Source organism: Ptychodera flava, chromosome 18, assembly GCF_041260155.1.
Source record: "Ptychodera flava strain L36383 chromosome 18, AS_Pfla_20210202, whole genome shotgun sequence".
Taxonomy (NCBI): domain Eukaryota; kingdom Metazoa; phylum Hemichordata; class Enteropneusta; family Ptychoderidae; genus Ptychodera; species Ptychodera flava.
The window spans coordinates 36603847-36625616 of NC_091945.1; the positions used below are offsets into that span (position 1 = coordinate 36603847).

General features: G+C 35.7%; 1 protein-coding gene across 13 annotated transcripts in view; it reads right to left on the minus strand.

The window, feature by feature from the left end:
* LOC139117510 (arf-GAP with GTPase, ANK repeat and PH domain-containing protein 1-like) overlaps nt 1-21770 on the minus strand; it is a 108107-nt gene that overhangs the window by 49449 nt on the left and 36888 nt on the right. For 2 of the 13 annotated variants that reach the window (XM_070680700.1, XM_070680697.1), the window contains exon 1: nt 3303-3529. The exons of 6 other annotated variants lie outside the window; for them this stretch is intronic. In XM_070680700.1, the coding sequence (XP_070536801.1) occupies nt 3303-3363 (61 nt within the window). In that variant the 5' untranslated portion in view covers nt 3364-3529. Of the gene's footprint in view, nt 1-3302; nt 3530-8573; nt 8730-10287; nt 10427-21770 lie in introns of those variants that run through there. 5 more of the 13 variants (XM_070680692.1, XM_070680698.1, XM_070680701.1 and 2 more) reach the window with 5 other exon arrangements.

Consider the following 21770-nt stretch of genomic DNA (forward strand, 5'->3'; position numbering starts at 1 on the left):
GAACATTCTTCTCTTTTCCATTTATTGTTTTACATATGTACACATGTCTGTTTTTAACAGCTGGTTCTATAAATACAAATACTCAAACCATTATTTTTTCAAAGAATGATAGTAAAACTGTTCATAAATGCATTAGGAAATTTATGTGTAAAATTATGAGATATAATAAAGAAATGCACTTTCGAGATCCTTATCTTGACAGACATGTACCGGTATGGTAGCTTAACAAAATGTACAACTCAGAGCAGCATTCTTAGAAAAGGTTATGTCATTATTTCTGTGTTCAATGACAAACAAAGGCAAGCAAGTAAACAGAAGTATGTGTACAATAATTACAGCCATGGGTTGTGTTTTCAGACTGCCATAAATACAGACACTCCCACGTCATTTATAAAATGTTTACTGTGTGAATGGCAAAGCCAGAGACCTTTGCTTTCTTGATGTGTTTTCTGATTTTCAAGACAACTTTTCAAACACAGCAAAGAATGAGAATTAAATTGATGGATTTTACAAATGTGACTTCTTGGATTTGTTTATGGAGAAGATGTTTATTTTGAAAACAACAAACACACATACCATAGTGCAAGCTAGTTTGATATCTCATTCTAAAACAAATGTATCACTAAAATTACGACTTCCATATTCATTACAGTGTTAGTTACAAAATGCTAATACGAAATATCACTAATTCAGGACTGCATTTATTACATAGTACTGTGAATAGCTTCATTTAGACCACAGACTTGCCAGCAGGATTTCATAAATTAATGAATTACATAATATTACATTTTTCAATTTACTCAGGGAACTCCATCTAATAAGCATACTTGAATAGAAAAATTGATTTCTTTGAAAATTTGGTATTTCAAACAAATATAGCTATCAATCTGTCTCGTTTGCTCATTGATAGTAAAACATTGTAGTATTGAACCATATGTAGCATGTACACAAATGGAGATCTAGGTTGCTTCTGAATTCATGAATGCAACCTGACGGTTTGTTGACAATTTGTATCAGTTTATCTGTTTGTTATCAAAAGACACCATTGATTGGTAAATGCAACGTCTGTCTGTGTTTCATTCAATGCAAACGATGACATCATCACTCCAGTTTTGTCATGAGAGGAAGAAACGTACACCGCATATCAGTTTTTCATTATTACGCTTTTTCTCAAAGAACAATTACTGCAAATTAAACACTGTACTGCAGTCTCTTTGTATGCTGCAAGAAGTAACAAGGAAATATTACTGTTACACTATTTTTGTGAGATTATTTTGTCCCTATTATTCCCAATGAAAATGGTTCGATATTGCATTACTTGCAACACTTGAATCAACAGAATTATTGGCAGACCCCTAGTGATTAACAATGGACAATAAGGCATTTCACTTAATATTCATAGCTTTTCAACATACCTGACATTTGTCACTCTATGAGAAATACTGATTCAATTTACATGTATTTTTATCCCAAATAACACTGACTAGAGTAGCAAAGATGTGTGAAAACATTTTCACACTTACTTGAGAATTTTGACCGGTATTTATTTCTGCATGTACAGGACAATAACTTTGGCCATTTTCTTACAAATGACCAAGAGAAGCACATCTGATTCAGTCGTTATGATTCAACGCATTAATTCTAGATACCAATGAAGTAGGAACTTCAACTACAAGAGTAACAAACCAAACTTTTATTTACCACCTAGCTTAGAGAGAGGTTCAGAACAGTGCACTGCATTATGTTGTTGTGAGTGCACTTTGCTTGAAGGATTAACACACTATAGGCAGGTTACACTTTGAAACTCTGCTTTGTATTGAAACCATTAAAACCACTGAATGCTTCCAGCAAAATCCAAATTGCAGATACCTCCAGCAACATCTACACTCCACAGATCAGGTATATAGCTCCATATCGGAAGGATCAAATTTCCAGTATCACATTATGATGCCCTACTGGAATTTCCAGATCTGTCTGGCAAAATATTCTACAAAGGCTAAGATTACAAAAAGACCAGGTCTGAGGGATATATTTGTGATGACTCTGATCAATATGATGGATTGCATCGAGCTGGAAGGGACAGAGAGAAAAAGCCGATGTTGTTAAGAGATTAGCTGAAATTAGCATTTAAAGCAGCAATTTTCAATGGCTACATTTACTCCCCCATTTCAAATTGTACAGCATTACAACAAAGAGTCTGAGGTCTGGCAAATGTTACTCTATTTTCAGCCAAGCAATGGAAGAGTTCAACAATGTACAGACTAAACACTTTGAAAACAACAGATTAACCTCTGACAACCTTCACTTCAAGATATTGCTGAATTGTTCATACTACTTTCCTTTTCAATAGAATTATTCATGTTCCCACCACTTTCAAATTAGTTTGCACTCTACAAAAATATCAGTAGTTGAATTTTAAGAGAAAGTATCAAAAACTGTCATCAGAGTTTAGGTCTGAATTTTATGAGAAAATATCAAAACAGGGTGAGCATAGGTCATGGGAGAACAGAATGATTATCAACACAACAGATCCTTGCTGAAGTAAACTGTGAATAGAATACAATGCACTGACATGACTCAGATATGGACTATGTGACTAGACTGTGATCAGCTCCAACATATACATCACAATCATACCACAACAATCCCAAATGACTTCCATATGACCTTTCACTGGTTTTTGTATTCAACAATGGCTTCTACCTTTTACAGCAAAAATAAATCAACTTTGAGAAACCAAGCCAATGCTGATTCTTTTTGGTAGCCACATCAATGGAGATAACAAAAGCCAATGCCGGTATTAATAAGTAGTTTTGTGTTCTTTGTCCTGGCTGCTCAGAGGAAATCAATAACATCAAATTATGATTGCTACATCTACAAAACATATGCAAATTCACATGTTTTCAGTATTTTGTCAGATGTCAACGTTGATAATGCATATCATAAATATTAATAATGCTATATTAATTTCAAAAATATCCCATACATATTTACTAAAACAACTTGTAATAAAAAACTGAATACAAAATATTATCGAGGGATACCATTCCAAAAACCAATTTACGGCAATAATATTGGAATATTGTAATTAACATTCAGAAAAAATTATGAGTAGTATTTTAGCACCATAAAATTTCATACTTCTACACATTCTGGGCCAAGTAATTTTATACTGCTGACATCTACCACATCACAACTCAATATTCATATAAGAGCAGAAGCTATAACAGCAATACCTTCACCGCTGTTTGTAATACAATATCTGAACACAAGTAACAACAGCAGTTCTCAGACTGGCTTACCGGCTTGGCTCAGACATTTCAGCATTCGTTCCAATCGCTTCTTCCTTTTCCGCAGGCTCATTGTATCAGGATGTAATGTACTATCCTAAATTATGCAAGCTAAAGATGACAAGTTGTCCAATTTCACTTGGAATAGGCAGCATAATTCCAGAGTATGGAGTGATCAGGAAATGATGTTGGGAGTCGATATTTTATCACTGTGCATTGTACTACAAATGAATGGAGATGACAACATGGGACTTATCCATAGTATTCACTCTCAGTGGGCTATCTCATTTTACACAGGTAAGACCAGCATCACAGAGCCACCTGCAAACCTCTCTTAAAGATTTACTCATCCAAATATCTGTTATTTTGAAACATACCTACTAATAACACAAAATTACACTGACACACATGTCCGTATGTTAAATTTAAAACTCAATGCAACAGCACATTCAGAAATTCCTACCCTCCCTGAAATGATAATGGATTAATCTATAGAACCTTAGCCAATCAATGACGGACATCAGCAAAACAACACCAATCAGGACTGGTGCATTCAAGTAATGAGATTAAAAGTGTCATCTTGCCGTACACACAATAAAAACACATCACACAATATTTACAACATTATATTTTGTATGAATATGAAAATACAACTGTTCCGATACCACTGACAATGCAAAAGTGGAGATTTCACAGAGCAATGGATTTAAAGCTTTCAAAGTTTCTAGTTTCAATTGAGTGACCTGATTCATGGTTTTATTATTGAGGCAATTTGAGGTCACGGCCTTTGTTATTTGGGACAGAAACCACCTACTTCACCGACATTCTGAAAAAGCTAAAAGGTATAAAAATGTTCATGTTATAACTGGTCTCATTTATTTCCTTTGGTCTACAGCAATGCAGAGCAACAGGCATCCATAAAGAAGCATGAATTTACTGAGATTATGTAAATGCTAAAATCTACAGCATTATCGCTGTGTTAAATCTTCCTCAAGGCCATACTGATCTCATTCTGTGACATTGTGATCAATGAATTGAGAGTAAAATACTTACGTCTATTATCCGTTACCTGGACCCACTTGGATGATACAGGAGAATGTTGCATGTATTTAAAGATTGACATTGATGCAAATTCATTGGCTTTTTTTTAATATAATGAGTAAAAGTGAGTGGTTGTAGTTCCGTCTTTCAATGATCAATTATCCCAGACAAACACACAATTAATTATTCCTAAAACAATTGTGAAAAATTCTTCTCCTCTTCTACCGACATACAAGTTCAAGAAATCTATTTTTGTTTCTCAGAACACTCCACTCTACCAGTATGTTACAAAGCAGTGGAAACTTGACTCCACACAGTATCAGTTCTGTGTCTCAAATCAACATAGTAATAGAAAAAGAATTGAAAAGGTAATTTATATGGTAAGGACAGTACAAAGGTTGTAAATACATTTTAAGGACGCTATTTACATCTTGCACTGGGTACAAATACAAAAGTGTAATGTTTTGCCAATGAAAAGGAAGTGACCAACGCGAAATTGTATCAAGAATACTGTGAGGACAATTATAATGAAACCAGTGGCTATTGTATCGGCTAAAGCTGATCAAATAGGCAAACAGCTGTATGGACTAAAAATAGGTACAACCAAATGACAAACATCAGCTCTAAGGGAATATAGCATGACGGGGTGATACTGACCATTTAATTAACATGACTGAATACCTTTAAAATGTTACTATGGAAACTACATATTTTGAAACTGAGAAGGGAAAACAATGAGATCTGTAGATCTATAGAAGAATTGAGTGAAATGGATGTCGATAAATTTTGGAGTTTTTGAGATAAGCCATAAGCCTGTGATATTTTTTTCAAAATTATGTAAAAGTGGTATACTAGTATTCATATGTGTTTATCCTTCATCAGTAAACAACAACACTTTGAATGGACATGAGACTTGAGTGAAGAGGCATATCAGAAAATTTCTCATTTCTATTTTTGTGATATGATATCTAAAACCATCCACACGCTGAGCCAGTTCAAAGTTATCAGCAAGTATGACTTAAGCATTGCTGTACTGAGTTTAAAAGTTCAAGGAATGACTAAACTAACAGTAACTTATTGGTTAACTTAGAATTTACATGTAAATGATAGATTACTTGATCTGTCCCTTTCATAAAAACATAACCTTGCACTAAGGTCTCCTGGCAAAGACATTAATTCAGAAGATAACTGTCTTGACATGTCGACAATAGTTAAAACTCGATGAAATCTACCTGGAACAAATATGTTGCTGAATGAGTTCATTAAATAAAATATCAACCACGTTGATCTACAAATTGAGGATAACTATCCTGGGGAACAGTTTCAATTTTCATCATGCCTTTTTTTATAAACCAGTGACAAGGATTTTAATGACAGCATGAATGAATTCATGGCAGAAATAATCACTTGAAATCTGCTTGATGGACCAAGTGATTGGTTAGCCATTTGATTTAACATTGAGCTATTGATAAATTACAGATCAAACATTGGTAAAGATATGCTACATTTACTATGAATGGCCAAGTTCCTCATCCATCACCTGGCTGCCCTATACAGCCTGCCTAGCTGCATGCCATCGCCTACATGCACATGTAATGGCTCTAGACTGCCTATCTAGCTGCCATCACCTACTGGTTCTAGTCTGCCTGCCTGGCTGCCATCACCTAATGGTTCTAGTCTGCCTGCCTAGCTGCCTGCCATCGCCAATGGCTCTAGACTGCCTATCTAGCTGCCATCACCTACTGGTTCTAGTCTGCCTGCCTGGCTGCCATCACCTAATGGTTCTAGTCTGCCTGCCTAGCTGCCATCACCAATGGCTCTAGACTGCCTACCTAGCTGCCATCACCTATTGGCTCTAGACTGCCTGTCTAGCTGCCATAACCTAATGGCTCTAGACTGCCTATAGCTGCCATCACCTAATGGTTCTAGTCTGCCTGCCTAGCTGCCATCACCTATTGGCTCTAGACTGCCTACCTAGCTGCCATCACCCAATGCTGTAGACTGCCTGCCCAGCTGCCATCACCTACATGTAATGGCTCTAGACTGCCTGCCAAGCCGCTATATCCCAATGGCTCTAGACTGCCTGCCTAGCTGCCATAACCTAATGGTTCTAGACTGCCTGCCTAGCTGCCATCACCTAATGGTTCTAGTCTGCCTGCCTAGCTGCCATCACCTCATGGCTCTAGACTGCCTGCCTAGCTGCCATATATCACCTAATGGCTCTAGACTGCCTGCCTAGCTGCCATCACCCAATGGCTCTAGACTGCTGCCTAGCTGCCATCACCTACATGTAATGGCTCTAGACTGCCTGCCTAGCTGCCATCACCCAATGGCTCTAGACTGCCTGCCCAGCTGCCATAACCTAATGGTTCTAGACTGCCTGGCTGGCTGCCATCACCCAATGGCTCTAGACTGCCTGCCTAGCTGCCATCACCTACATGTACGATCGGCCCTAGACTGCCTATCTAGCTGCCATCACCTAATGGCTCTAGACTGCCTGCCTAGCTGCCATCACCTAATGGCTCTAGACTGCCTGCCTACACTCTAGCTGAAATCTAAGTCTTTTCAGTATAATGTATACATTATAACCTTAGCACTGATTGAATGAAGTTGCCTAAGCAAGGTAGAGAATTTTTTTTTTCTTAGCATAAAAACGTACACAATCAAAAGTACACTACTCTGTGTAACAATGAAATTTCACTTATTCATGTTACACACTTGACCAACACTAATGAATTCACTTTTTATAGATGAATACTATCTTATTGGCCTTCCAGTATTTGATGTGACAAGGATGGACTTTGTCAATCATGAACATATGCTGGAGCCTGCTAATCTCAGTACTTAGTGAACTTTAGACAGAAACAGTAATGTTCCATTGTTTGAACAATCCAAAGTCTGAATAAATTTGTGATTGTTTTACATTTGACTATCTTATTTGTCATGTAAAAGATGCAGTTTGTCTTCCCATATCTTTATTTTGAGGAAAGTTTTGATGTTCTTTTGACATAAAACACAATAACAATATAGTTATCATAAAAATGATCTCATGACCTCACCACACAAAAAGAATTAGTCCTTGTTGTTGAAGGCAAAGAATATAAATTGTGAATACTGCGTGTCATTGTGGACTGTATATTCTTTGTAAAACCATAAACTAGAAGTATGAAGGTAATGACAGGTAGTTCCATTACAACTGTGGATCAGATGATGTTTGGTGGCCATGAATTTTATGGCAAATCATATTTCAAAGGTCAAGTCAGGCCAGCAACAGGAAATAAATTCTGTTCACTGAAAGTTGGATAAATTCCAACCCTACGCTGATAGTACACCTGATAATCACGACTCAACTAAATTTAGTCATGATTTGTCTCTTAGTGTGACATGGGGATAGGTTTCAAAACTACACAGCCACCCAGTATCAAAAGTCATCATAAAATAAACATAACCACAAGATCACACATCTATTGTTTTGTCAGTTCAGCCAAAACTGTGGAGTGGCTATGTTTTTGTTGCTGTGTGAGAAAGTTATGAGCATATTCAGTTGGTAAGATACATGTTATGTGTAGACAGTTTGTGCATTGGATTAATTGTGTAGGTTTACATGGTAAAATAAATTGGAATTTTTTTCATGTATAAATCACTGCTGTCTGCTCACGGAAAAAAACCCACATGGATGTAGCAATAACTTAGGAAACGTATTGCTAGGAAATTCTCTGACAATATTTCAAAACAAACATAAAATTTGATATGCTCTGGTTTGGAAAGAATGTATCTGTATAAAGTCCATGAAATAAAGGTAATGTTTTTCACTGATAACCATACATATTAACATTAGAACTACATTCATTACCAACAGTACTGATGCCACTGTTTTACAAGTCAGCTTCCACCATGATTACTGGTTGACTGAGCAATGAACTTCACACTGTGAAATCAATTCATAAATGGCACAGCATAGCTTTTCAACAAAATGGTGCTTATCATAACACAAAAACTGCACTGTATCTCTACAATCAATATACAGATATCAAGAATTCCTATTTACATTAAGTTTTACCAGATTTATCACCAAATTTTCAAAGTATGTTGTCATGAACTAAATATTGCTTATGAACAATCCTATGTCAACACTATGTAGGTTGGAATCTGATAACACAATCTAGGTGTCATAAAGTTTCTAGGAATGTTTACCTGTGACACTGAGTGAACCAGGAATGAGAAATCCTTAAGTGTACTTACTGAAGTCCCTTGAAGTCCCTTATTCCTTGTGTGTGTGTGGTGATCAGTTCAGTTCAATACTTCAATCTAATATGTTACAGACAACATACAGAAACAGCGACCTGCACAGTCATCTGGTAGCAATAGTGTGGTTTTATCATCATCCACTATGATAATGATTGCTTACTGGTAAACCAAACATTAAGAGAGGTCGCTATACAGGTTCTCTGGTGTTTATGAGTCGCATTGTTCTGAGGTCACTGGTATTAATGGAGGTCAAAGCTGTCCTGTGTGTGCATTGCAAATCCCACGACTGACATGCTGATAAATTATCCTCTTGTTCCCTTTTTCCAGCTTTTCATTGAAGACCTTTGAATAAGAATATTTCCATTCTAACAGACTGACATTAAATATATGCAGTATAAGTATATAATTCATTTTTACTTCTTCTGAAAATAACATTTCTTTAGTGAGTTTTTGTACAGGATCTTGTTGTTTAACGAAATTGTAATCTGTATGAATACATGTGCATTGATTTTATTTTGGTTCATACTCTTGACCCTGCACACATTGTTGAATTAACAGATTCCCACAAGGGTCATTAGCCTTGATCTACCTAAGTTCACTATAATATCAATAGTTGTTTTTGACAGAGCAAACAGTTTCAGAGTTTACAACCTCTGTCAGAGTTCAAGAACTTGCTATGTTGTGTAGCAATGTCCCATTCATTGCTATGTGACCGTCAACAGCGGCTTTGATGTACATGTTATCAGTCCTTCAAAACGTCAACACAACAATTCATTGACTACTGGTAGGTGTTGCGATACAAGAAGTGATAATGCCTGTCATCCATGCAATATTGATCCAATTCATTTACATGTGTGTCATCGTTTCTGTCTTATTGGCCTCTGTTTCAAAGTTTCTCAGTAACCAAGCAAAAATGCCATTTCTGACATCATTTTCCACACAACAAATGTTGGTACTAAAACTCTGAGATCATAAGAATTACAGAAATAAAATTACTGAATAGAACACAAAATTTTGCATTGCTACACGTATATAAGGATTACAAACTTGTGAACTCCATTTTGTAGTTGTAATAGATGGACATATGCGGTTTCTTAGGTTACAATACACACACATATGAGTACAGTAACTACACTATGAATGGACACGAGAACTGTACAGGATACGGCCCTAGAGAACTCAGCCAAGGTTGATCCCTTTGTGATGTTGATTAACCTCTTAGTGGCTTGTTTTCATGTCTGAGTATGTGTGCAGCTGGTCTGATCTATAGAATACCCAGCTTTGCAAAATGCATGTTATGTGTTAGAATGTCTTTCAGTGATTGCATTTGTCACATTCTGTTTTAGCCCTGACTATACTGGTGGCCTCCTCTATAAGCTGAGTGAAAAGGGATGACATAGATGTCTCTTAAAAGTATAGCAGTTTGCATAGGAACTTAAAACGTTAACAAATCTACACACCAATCCCGATGGCAAAGTATTGTGGTAAAAAGGAGTTTGTAGAGTATGTGAGGCAATAAAGGAGTACTATCCAATGGGATATTTTATGACCAGTTCTTCTGTAGCAGGGGTAGACGTTGGCATCAAACAACACAGAGTATGGACTGCATATAAGGCTAACACAATAGCAGCACACATTACGGAGCTCTGCATGACAGTGTAAAAATTCACTGAATTACACCAGTAGGAGGTATAATGTGTAATATTACCTTTGTCTGGTGTGCTTGCCAACATTGCAGAATTCTTAAAAACATGCTACAACATCAACCTTCAGATCAACTTTACATGGATCCCACACACTGACACGGGACAACACTCACTTTCTAACGGCCAGCAGCAGCGTTCAGGTTGCCTATTATTGCATTTGTTTGCCCGCCTTTTGTGAGAAAGGAAGTTGTTGTCCACAGTCTGATCCGCAGATAATGGAACTTATTGTTAGAGACGCACAAAGCCGTTTACTGATCAATCTAAGCGAAACTTGTGGCATCGCATCAGAGTTGAAAAGAGAGTTCAAAACTCCAAAAGCAATGAAAGAATTGACCATAGGCACTCATAACTTAAACATCTTTTATCTTCTGAAATAATCTGAAATTCTTTTAAAGGTTCAGAGGCATTTGAAAAGTGAATGACTGCATTCTTTCTTGAGAAGTACATAGAGCATTTGTTGACAGACTAAATGCAAACTCAGTTCGACACAGCAGGTGAAACCTTACACATTGGAATGCAACTCTTCACTGTTAATTAGGTGTGAAATCAGCTAAAACTTTGCATTACAACATCACAGACCAATAGCAGCTAAGGTTGTGTAAGACTGGTGGCAAATGGTCAGAGACGGCCAAACATTGGTGTGTATAAAATTGGACCATGACTGTATTGAGGTGATGGTATGCAAACTACACAGACGTCTTAATGCAAACACAATACTTGCACAGTCTGAGAATACTTGAATGTTAGGTATATTAGCCAGAAAGACAACAATGGATGTCAACTGTAAAGGCAACAATGCAATATAGACTTGGTAATCTTATACTGGGTGTGACTTACAACTCAACATGGACAAAATTCAATCACAGGCTTCTCTTGTCATCAATGCATTCACATCATCACAGGAAGATGTCTGTTCCTCACTCATTAACTTTTTGTTTTCATGTCTACAAAATAATATAGCTGTAGTACAGATTCCTTATCATTCCTAAAATTCATTATATAGTTAAGTAAAGAGGGTTTTAATTGAACAAATTAAATAACAGGCTTTGTTGTCATGGACACTAAAGGACCATGATCCTGAGTCTCAAGACGACATCAGACTTCCATCAACCTGATTGTTTTGGATGTTTGAAATTCATAGAGTCGTAAAATAGATACTATATCATTTCTGAATTTCACTATGTTGGTAATTAAAGTTTTTAATGGATGACTGCTATGATTTAAATGATTAATAATTATTTTGTACAGTGCATCAGCTTTGCAATGATATCGCATTCACTATGGGTGAAAACAAATAATCATACAGACAGACTGTGAGGGCGATATTCATATGACAGCACTTAGAGAACCAAGGTTTATTTCAGAACAACAGTAATAGTACATGTATCTTAGGCATTACTTAAGGCTTTTTATGTAGATGTGGCAGAAAGTATCATATAAAATTATCAAGACAGCGAATAATGTAGACATTCAAGACAAATTTTTAACTACATAAATTACAAATTCACAACATTTCTCGCAATGACAACACCTAGAATTCAAATTATATCACTATGGAAATAATGGCAGAATGATGAAGCATTCCTTAGTCATAATCTGATTTCTTTGATATGCACAACAGAAAACTAATTCTTTGACATCAAATTAAAGAAAACTTCATTTACATACCTGCGTAAGTTTTAGAAATGAGCAAAACACATTCGTGAAAAATTTTAGAACATAACGAGTTGCAAGTAAAGTTAGGATGCACCGTAGGAAGAGATAGTTGGACTTTCATTTTTATACTTTTCTGATCTAGTGCTTTTATGGATTTGTTTTTAATAAGGCTTTTGGAGTAAATGAACCTTTCAGTGTCTTGTCTTTCTGAAAATGAAAACTGCAATTTTTCCAAACAGGAAGAGTGGCCATATTGAATTTCATATATTGGTTAATTTAAGGCAATTTGTTTTTCTATGACCAATATTTGCATGGTGCACCCTAGATTTTATTCTTGATTTTGTGAAACACTGGTTTGAAGTTTCTTTGAGGATAGTTTGTGCAAAAGTTCTTTCACTTTTGATGTGCATACTATGTATCGGTACCCTGAGCTTGATACCTATTCATCATATTAACGTTACTGAAAGAACTAAATGTTTGACCATGTTAAAATAGATTTGTACAAAATACTTTTCATGAATGGTTGAAATCTAAATATATGTAAGCATCATCTCAGGCAAAATTACATTGTATGGCTGACTATGATAAAGATTTTGAAATTACAATAAGAATTATCTCAACATTTAACATAATGTTATTTTCTGAAATTTACCAATTAAGAGTATGCTACCGGTATTTGACATCATTGCTGATATTTATGAGTGTTCCTGGAGTTTGGATGCTTTACAGCTCAAGCCTGTTCTCAAATACAAGGATCTCATTTGATTATGGAGACAAACCTGATTCATGATTCTCAAAGTGCAGGGGAAGCGATAGCGCAGCGCCACCAGTGTTGAGTAATCCTGAAACTTTTGCTAGTGAAGCCATACAAAAAACATGACCTCGTAAATGTGAAGGGATCGTAATGGTTGAGTAAAACTTATTTTTCCTTTAGACAACTTCCAACATCAATCTTTTTATCATCGTTATTTCACCCTGTGGTTTGTTTCAGCAGTAAGATTATAGTTAAAGTATATTGGTCCAGTGAATGATTGCATCTGCTTGTCCAATCACATACTGTCTTCTTGTTGCTATACCCATACATGGTGCACATGTGTACGGGTGTTTGTTCATTTCTAGATTGAGACTGAAAGACATGTTCACAGAAAGGTTTTAAAAATTACAAGGTACAGTCTGTCAACATGTTTTACTAAGGTGAAGCTTTGATAGAAAAATATCAGTAATATGATGATTTCTATATTTTTCTATAAGTGTATGAAGCCATCGGAGAATTGTAGCTTGGGTTTCGAGTCAACAAACAAATGCATGTTGGTTTACTCAAATTGGACCTATGCATTGTTGTGACTTGTATCTTAGAAACATGATATCCTCATAGAACAGTTACCGCTTGGTATAGTCAACACCTGAGCTATCCAATTTCCAACCACCTTTGTGTTTACATGCCAACATAAAAGAGATTCCACAGGCCTTTTTAACCTGATGTAAAGATAAACAGTAGCACTACTTCAAGCTGTCAAAACATTGTGCAGTTTAGGGTAATTGAGATTTGTCCATGAAATTATTGACTGACTATCAAGTGTATCTGCATGGGCGCTTTCCATTACTTCATGTACAATGGACGGCAAGCAACCAGCAACATTGACTGAGATCAAGTATCTGTAACTTCCATGTGCTTGTAGCATAATTGCATAAATGATCTTGAACTTGAAAACCTGGATAAAAATGTTTATTTGCTACAGATGGTTGTAAATACCATGATGTCATATCATGAATTTGTTGACAAATAACAGTATATACATGTAAATTTGGTAACATGTAAATGGTGCCATTAAATGACATCACTGCACATAGAAATCAACATTATCATGATATTAAAGTAGAGAATTATCTGAAATCATGCAATAATTAACTTTCTCATTTTGTCCAGACAGCATCACATCTTGTCTATGGTATTACAGTTCTATTGGTTTTGACATTCAACTTTACACTTTAGGAACGTCACAATTATTTTGTGGAATGCTGGTATGAAAGTATTAACACAGTCAAAGTCGGCCTGATGAAATGTTATAGAAGAGTGATATTAAAGAATTTGCCAGCATGTCTTAAGAAGATAAAAGTACATGTATTTGAAACCAAGTTGCTGTGACACAAAGTAAATGAGGTGACTTTTACTGTTACATAATGTATCAATTATTGCATCAAGCTGAATGAAACCATTCAATCAGACTCAATTACTGTTTAAGACATCTAACATGAGATTTCTATTCTCTCTGTTTATCAAGCCACAAAGATGCACTGGTATAGTACACTGACAATAAAGTAGATGTAATGTTTGTCCGTAATCACCATCCCCATTATCATTTGAATAGACCAGTTACCCAAAGCAAGACATTGACGAGTGTCTAAAGCATTAACTCACTGGATAGAGGCTACATTATTGCTATGTGCAATGGCCACTTTCTGTCAAATTCATGCATGACTTGGAATTGAAAGGTCAAAAGTCCAAACAAGGCCATTTCATACAAATGGGAAAACATAAAGCAAAGTAATGGAGGTTTGCAGGTAATTATTTCCATGGGTCATTAAAATCTGAAATTCCCGGATGATTTAAAAGCTCTCCGCATGGTAATTAAAATCTGCCCTCCAAGGTGGCTTGGTTTAATCAGCACTGCACACAACAACAAGTTGTTGTAGTTCAACACAAGCACCTTCCTAGCACTAGCCATGAGCTGATTGTACATACATGAAACTAGTGGCTACAAAGTACAAACACAGTTTGTGTTTTCATGTTATTTAAAATTCATGTATGGGACTTTCTTGATTTATCAACTAGAACTGAAACCAATTACCAGACACTCTGACATAAAAGGTTAGTTTCCTACCTATTTATTAAAAATTATACATGTGTAATTCTCAGTCAACTAAACTAAAACCCTGTGTCTGTAAATACTAGTTAATAGAGTTTCCTTTGGTAAATGTGGAAAGACTCACAGCATATTGAAATACATGTAATTGCTGCAACAGTTGTGAGAGGGCATAGAGGGCAAAGTTGAATTTGTGGCATGTTTAATTTCTAACAGAGTCACACTACTATAGTACAGCTTTGAAGTCTATCATCATTGACATGTAGATCAAACTGGCAATCTAACCAACATGTAGAAATACTTGTTTATTGTTATTTGATAACAGCTAAATTTTGTGTGATATTTTCCTTTCAGAACTTTGAAATCATCCCACTGAAAGTTAATCCTTAAACTTATTCATATGGTAAAAATGTTGTTGAAGAAATGAAAATATGATTTTTCAAAAACATAGCAACTTTTTCACTATAATAGACATTCAAAACAAAGTCACACAGCACTGTTTTTATCACAACATTGGAAATTGCTTCCAATGTGCCTGTATCCATGTTGTTCTGGACAAATCATTCTTGACAAAATGAATGTCTGACAATTACACTGGGTCAAATCAAAAAGTGAATTGACATGCACACATGTGTACATGTGTTGGAGGTGTGCAAACATAGAAAGAAATCTGTTGTAGTACATGTATATTTTATCAATAGTCCTGAAGGGATTCACTGACTGACATCTTGATATGTATGGATTGCTGTCTGCACCTCCAGTCTTGACTGCATCAGATAGGCACAGACAGTGAATCCTACAATCAAGATGAATTCATTGCAGTGTATATATAACAGTATATAAAAGATGTGATACAAAATTTTGTTGCATGACACCATTTCTTCATCTGCTAGTTTACATATTCATTAAATTTTATGATTCCAGGACAGCCATCAAATATTATCTTGCCAGCTTCCAATTTGACTTTCCTCAATAAAAATCCATGTCTAGGGACTTTTTAAACATATATCTTTATAGGTATGTGTAACTTCAATATAAGATGCGAAACTACGCAAAATACAATAAAATTTTATTGTCCTACTTTACAAAATTCCTGCATCAAAACCAGATACCTGGATGGTGGGTCAGTTGCTTACAATGACATTATCACTTCAATTTCTGCATAATTACCTGTGGTCTTTTCCGATACATACGGTATTATTGCTGCTACATATGAGTCTAAGAAGTGTGACAGTGAAGATTATTAATTTGGATTTTTTTACGAGAACAACAAACCATTATATCCTGCCACTATCAGTCTCTTTCTACGTTGTATTGATGGATGGACAGAATGCAGAAAGTTATATGTATTCTATTACACCTAACCATTACGATTAGCTCAACCTGGGACAGCACGTCAAGAAATACATGTACACTGTTTGTTGTAGTGTGTTGGCTTCACTGTGTTGAAGTGCTAGTGTTGTACCAACACATCATATGCCATACATGTACAGATAGAGTACTGGTACCGGAACATCTAGTCATTGGTTATAACCATCACTTAAACAACCAATGATATGAATATTTCTTGCATTAGAAATAAATAAGTACAAGTAGGCTTCAATCTAGACAGATTGATAAAAAATATCAATGATAATACAATTTGACATTAAAGTTAGGAGGGTTTTTAAGAAAGGTGATGGAATAGACAAACTATGAGTACACATAACAATGTATAAGTTACAATGATTCTGATGTGCCAATACTGCAATCCACATTTCATTAAATTTAGTCATGTTATGATCTATAATTGCTATGTCAGTGGCTTTACAAGAAGATAAAACTGACGGAGTTAAACAGGTAATCTATCTATGATTCAATAATTATGCTGATTACATAATTACTGTCCCTGGTATGAGCAAAATTTATGTTTTTGAATGTACATAAATTGGAACAAAAAGCATTACCTAGTTTTTCTGAACAAAAAGCAAGTATTTAATATCAGATATATGTCTTTTAAGATAATCACATATGAAATTTTGTGCTGGAGGATGTATTGACACTCTCATACACATGACTAGTACTAATAGATTTAATTTCTTTTTCTTTCAATATCTCAAAGTCTGTTCAAATCATGTCTAGAAGTCTGTTTGAATCATTTCATCTGTGCTCAAAAGACATTCAAATGGAGACTGTTGTCAGCATGACATGCACAGTGGGCATATCCGAACTCTATTTTGATTTATTTCCTTCTTTTCAAGTTTTGCCATGGGGATTAAACAACAAAAATGGGATCCCATTACAATATCCACAACTCCACAGAGATGTATTATGTTTCTACAAATCATGCCGTACAATGAGGAGAATTGTTTTCGCTGTCCAAACTACACTCCAGAGATCAAAGGCCACACTTCAACTGATCTAAGATATTACAATCTTGATGATATTGAGCTTTGATAAATATCAACCAAGTGATCTTTCTAACCACATTCTTGACCCTAAGGCTTGTTTAAATAGTACAACAACCAAACTTCAAAGTTGTTTCTGTTTCTAACATACATTTTTATTTTAATTGTTGCTTTTCTTGACATGACTAGCATCCCGGCATCAACAATATCATACCATGTACATCACGTTTAAATTTTAATACAGGCTAACGCCAAGAATGAGTTTAATTTTTGGAGCTAGTGTGATATTTGACTGTTAAAAAGTAGGGATTCCAAACATTGTCTTATCACAAGATGTATTCATAATCATAATCCCTTCTTAAAATTCCAATAATATGTAATTCCTCCATTTTTGTAGAACTGCATTACAGATGGACTCTGATACAAACATACCGAACAGTATCTCAATCAACTGACTTAATGAGGGACAATATTTATGTATATAAAATTGAATTCAGCATTTCAGTGTAAGTTGTTACTTACACCGTGGTCATGGATGTCAATCAAAAACACTTGCTCAGATGTAGTGCCATCATGTAAATTCACATGCATGTTTACTTATCAAAAATTTCTAATGAATATTCAATATTCATGTTGATTGTAATAATTCAATATAAATGATAATTTATAAATTTTTACAACTCTCCAGAACACAGTCAGAAATCATAATATCCTTGAGGAATTTTCTCTATTTACCAATTACATATTATATATAATACGATATGTTGTGAAACCTTACCTGAGCTGCTAGGTTCTCAATTCTAAAATTAATCGAAAGATTACATGATCCCTGTTATATCCACAGGGCATACTTATCTCAGATTTTCAACTTTAATGTCTCTTATATTAGTTCTGACTTCATAAAATTATTTTGTAGCATATAGTACTGCATAAAAATTCATGTCTCACGCTAATAAAATTCATGACATATTTTAATCTTTCAATTTTAGCAATGGCTCCTACAAAAACCATCCTTCTTTCAACACACTGACCTTGCAGACATGTTAAATTTGACTTTCTGACGTCCACTTCCTCTAAGGATTTCTGCAGTATTTCCTGTGTGTATATGTATATTTTAGGAACCAGCCACTTTGAATATTAATTTCATGACACACAAAATTCACGAACAAACAGCTTATCCTGTATACTTTACAGGGAAAATATCTCCTCAGACGATATTTGTGTGGTATATTTCTAGAATATCTTTTTAATAATTGGGATTTCAAATATTCAAATTCTAAAAGACCAATGATGATTATCACATTAATTAAGAAATTCAAAAATGTTTTTTTCTAACTGACCTGCAAGTGAAAAGAAGTCTGGGACAATATAGAAATCATATTTTTTGTGTTTTATTTTAAATATTTTTATGAACATAATTTTTCATCTCACCGGAGCATCAACATAGGGTATCCCTGTAAAAGCCTTAGATGTTCACCCATACACACTGTGTTGGCAAAGTCTTTGTTCACTTTATCATATATGATTTAATCAACTATGATCTGCAGACATTGTATGCAATAGAACTCAAAATGCTCGTAAAAAAATAGGATGCTTCCAAAGTAGGATGTTTTGGCTAAATTACAAAATATTCACACATTTTGAAACAGCCAGTTGTAACATTATGAAAGCATTAACTGTAACCCCTGTCAGCTGAATTTGGCAATGCTTCCAATGCTTGCCATATCTTTATGAACACAACATAGGAAGGATGTGGTTCCTTGACTTCACAGCCTTGGAAATAAAACACTAGTTCCTGTGCAAATACCACCAATGTGGATGTGTCAATGACCAGTCTATATTTTGTATGCCTATTTATAATGTACATGTATCATGTTCTGTCTATAATATTTTAGGAGTATTAAATATAATGTTCTTTCTTTAATATTGACAAACTACTAGCATAATTTGCAGTCAGCACAATGTCACTGGAACTTTAAAATTTCACATTGTGAAGGAATGTCCTGGCCATAAAACGGCAAATTCACAGAGTACCTCCCAGTGTAATTCACTAAACTGTAATTCAGATTTGTATCTGTGCTCTAGGATTTAAATAAATCATACTGGTACATATTGTCATCAGTTTGTAACAGAAACATCAAAATTTATAATTATACTTGATTACAAGTATCTCCCTGAGTACTGACTGCCCCACTGAGTACTGACTGCCCCAGTGACTACCCCTCTGAGTACTGACTGCCCCACTGAGTACTGACTGCCCCACTGACTGCCCCACTGAGTAACTGACTGCCCCACTGACTACCCCTCTGAGTACTGACTGCCCCACTGATTACCCCACTGAGTACTGACTGCCCCACTGAGTACTGACTGCCCCACTGACTGCCCCACTGAGTACTGACTGCCCCATTGAGTACTGACTACCCCACTGAGTACTGACTACCCCACTGAGTACTGACTGCCCCACTGACTACCCCACTGAGTACTGACTGCCCCACTGACTACCCCACTGAGTACTGACTGCCCTACTGACTACCCTATTGAGTACTGACTGCCCCCCCCCTGAGTTCTGACTGCCCCACTGACTACCCCAAGGAGTACTGACTGCCCCACTGAGTACCCCACTGAGTACTGACTACCCCACTGAGTACTGACTACCCCACTGAGTACTGACTGCCCCACTGACTGCCCCACTGAGTACTGACTGCCCCATTGAGTACTGACTACCCACGACTACCCCACTGAGTACTGACTACCCCATTGAGTACTGACTGCCCCACTGAGTACTGACTACCCCACTGACTACCCCACTGAGTACTGACTACCCCACTGAGTACTGACTGCCCCATTGAGTACTGACTACCCCACTGAGTACTGACTACCCCACTGAGTACTGACTGCCCCACTGACTGCCCCACTGAGTACTGACTGCCCCATTGAGTACTGACTGCCCCACTGAGTACCCCAATGAGTACTGACTGCCCCACTGACTACTTCCACTGAGTACTGACTGCCCCACTGAGTACTAACTGCCCCATTGACTACCCCATTGAGTACTGACTGCCCCACTGAGTACCCAACTGAGTACTGACTGCCCCATTGAGTACTGATGACTACCCCACTGATTGACACAACCCTATACGATACATGTAATACCCCAGACAAAGATCATATTACATACTACAGTACTGTAGCTGATGTCATCAACATCACAATTTTCATATTTTTACTTGAAAACATAGTAACTGATATCTGAACACAGTGACACAGAATAATGCATTCACTAGTTGTATGTAAACCATACGCTAAAATTGATGTTGTGCCTTCATTTTTCCATGTTTGCACTTTATCATAGAAATATAAAAAAATAATAACATAAATAAAATCATTTCATGAATTTCATAGACACTAGACATGATACTATTGTGCTAAGTTGTAACAGGCTGTGAATTCCAAAGCAATGACCAAGGAATGCTGAGATTTTTGAGTCACAGTATTGACTAAATTGTTAATTTACTTATTTGTATTGGAAATAATACATCAGTAAAATAAACACTACAGTTTCATTTCATGTACTGGATCAAATACTGAATACAATTTCACTTCACAATGTTTACACTAAAACCGCAAATCTAAATGTACTTTTGATTTGTTGGCACACTGTACAACTGTATGTAACATATTAGCCCTGCTGTCAATTTGAGTACAAAGTCTTTGATCTATAATCTAAAAGCCTAGCTATTGATACTCAACAAATGTACCATTTCATAAAAGATACCACAATGTATGTTTACCTCTGATGAACATATGTATAAAGACATTTGAAATTCACAACAACATGCTTTCTTCACATTTAATAACTTTACATGTGTAGAAGTGCATGTACCCATAGGATGTGAAAATCAACCATCATCTCTTGTCACTACCGTTTACAATGTACGACTTAATCTTGTAATAAATGTACACTGATATTTCATAGGTGATCCTTAGGAATATCTTTATACTATCAATATGAAAAGTAACCTGACTATTACTTTTACTGTATATTTGCTGGGAGAAAGAAAAATGTATGTTTTGATGACACTTTGCTATGACTGTCAGATACCAATTATCTTGTATGCATTTGTACGTGTATGCCTTCTGAATGCTGATGTTATAGAAATTTACATACATTTAAATTATTAAACAAAGTGATTATGCCTTGGTTTTTGAAAGAGGAAGCTAGAGTTTAGATCAGCTGTGAGTTTTGGTGAGATCTTGCTGATGTCATTTTGGAAAACATGAGGTTGAGTCTACAGAACAGAATGTAAAACATGATTTTCCTCCAGATATTTGAATTACTCATGATTGCTACATGCTAAATGTATGAATAAACTTCTATGAATCTTACTACAAATTTCCTTTTAACTGTTTGAAAACAGACCATTATCACTGCCTTTGTTTGTTGGATTTATTACAAAGAAAGATATTTCAAATCAACTTCAATCCAACTTTCCAGGACAGTTAATTACATCAGTGATGTCATACACAGAGGTGTTCAAAGATTTTTTATTTTATTTTAATAGAGAAAGTACAGATACC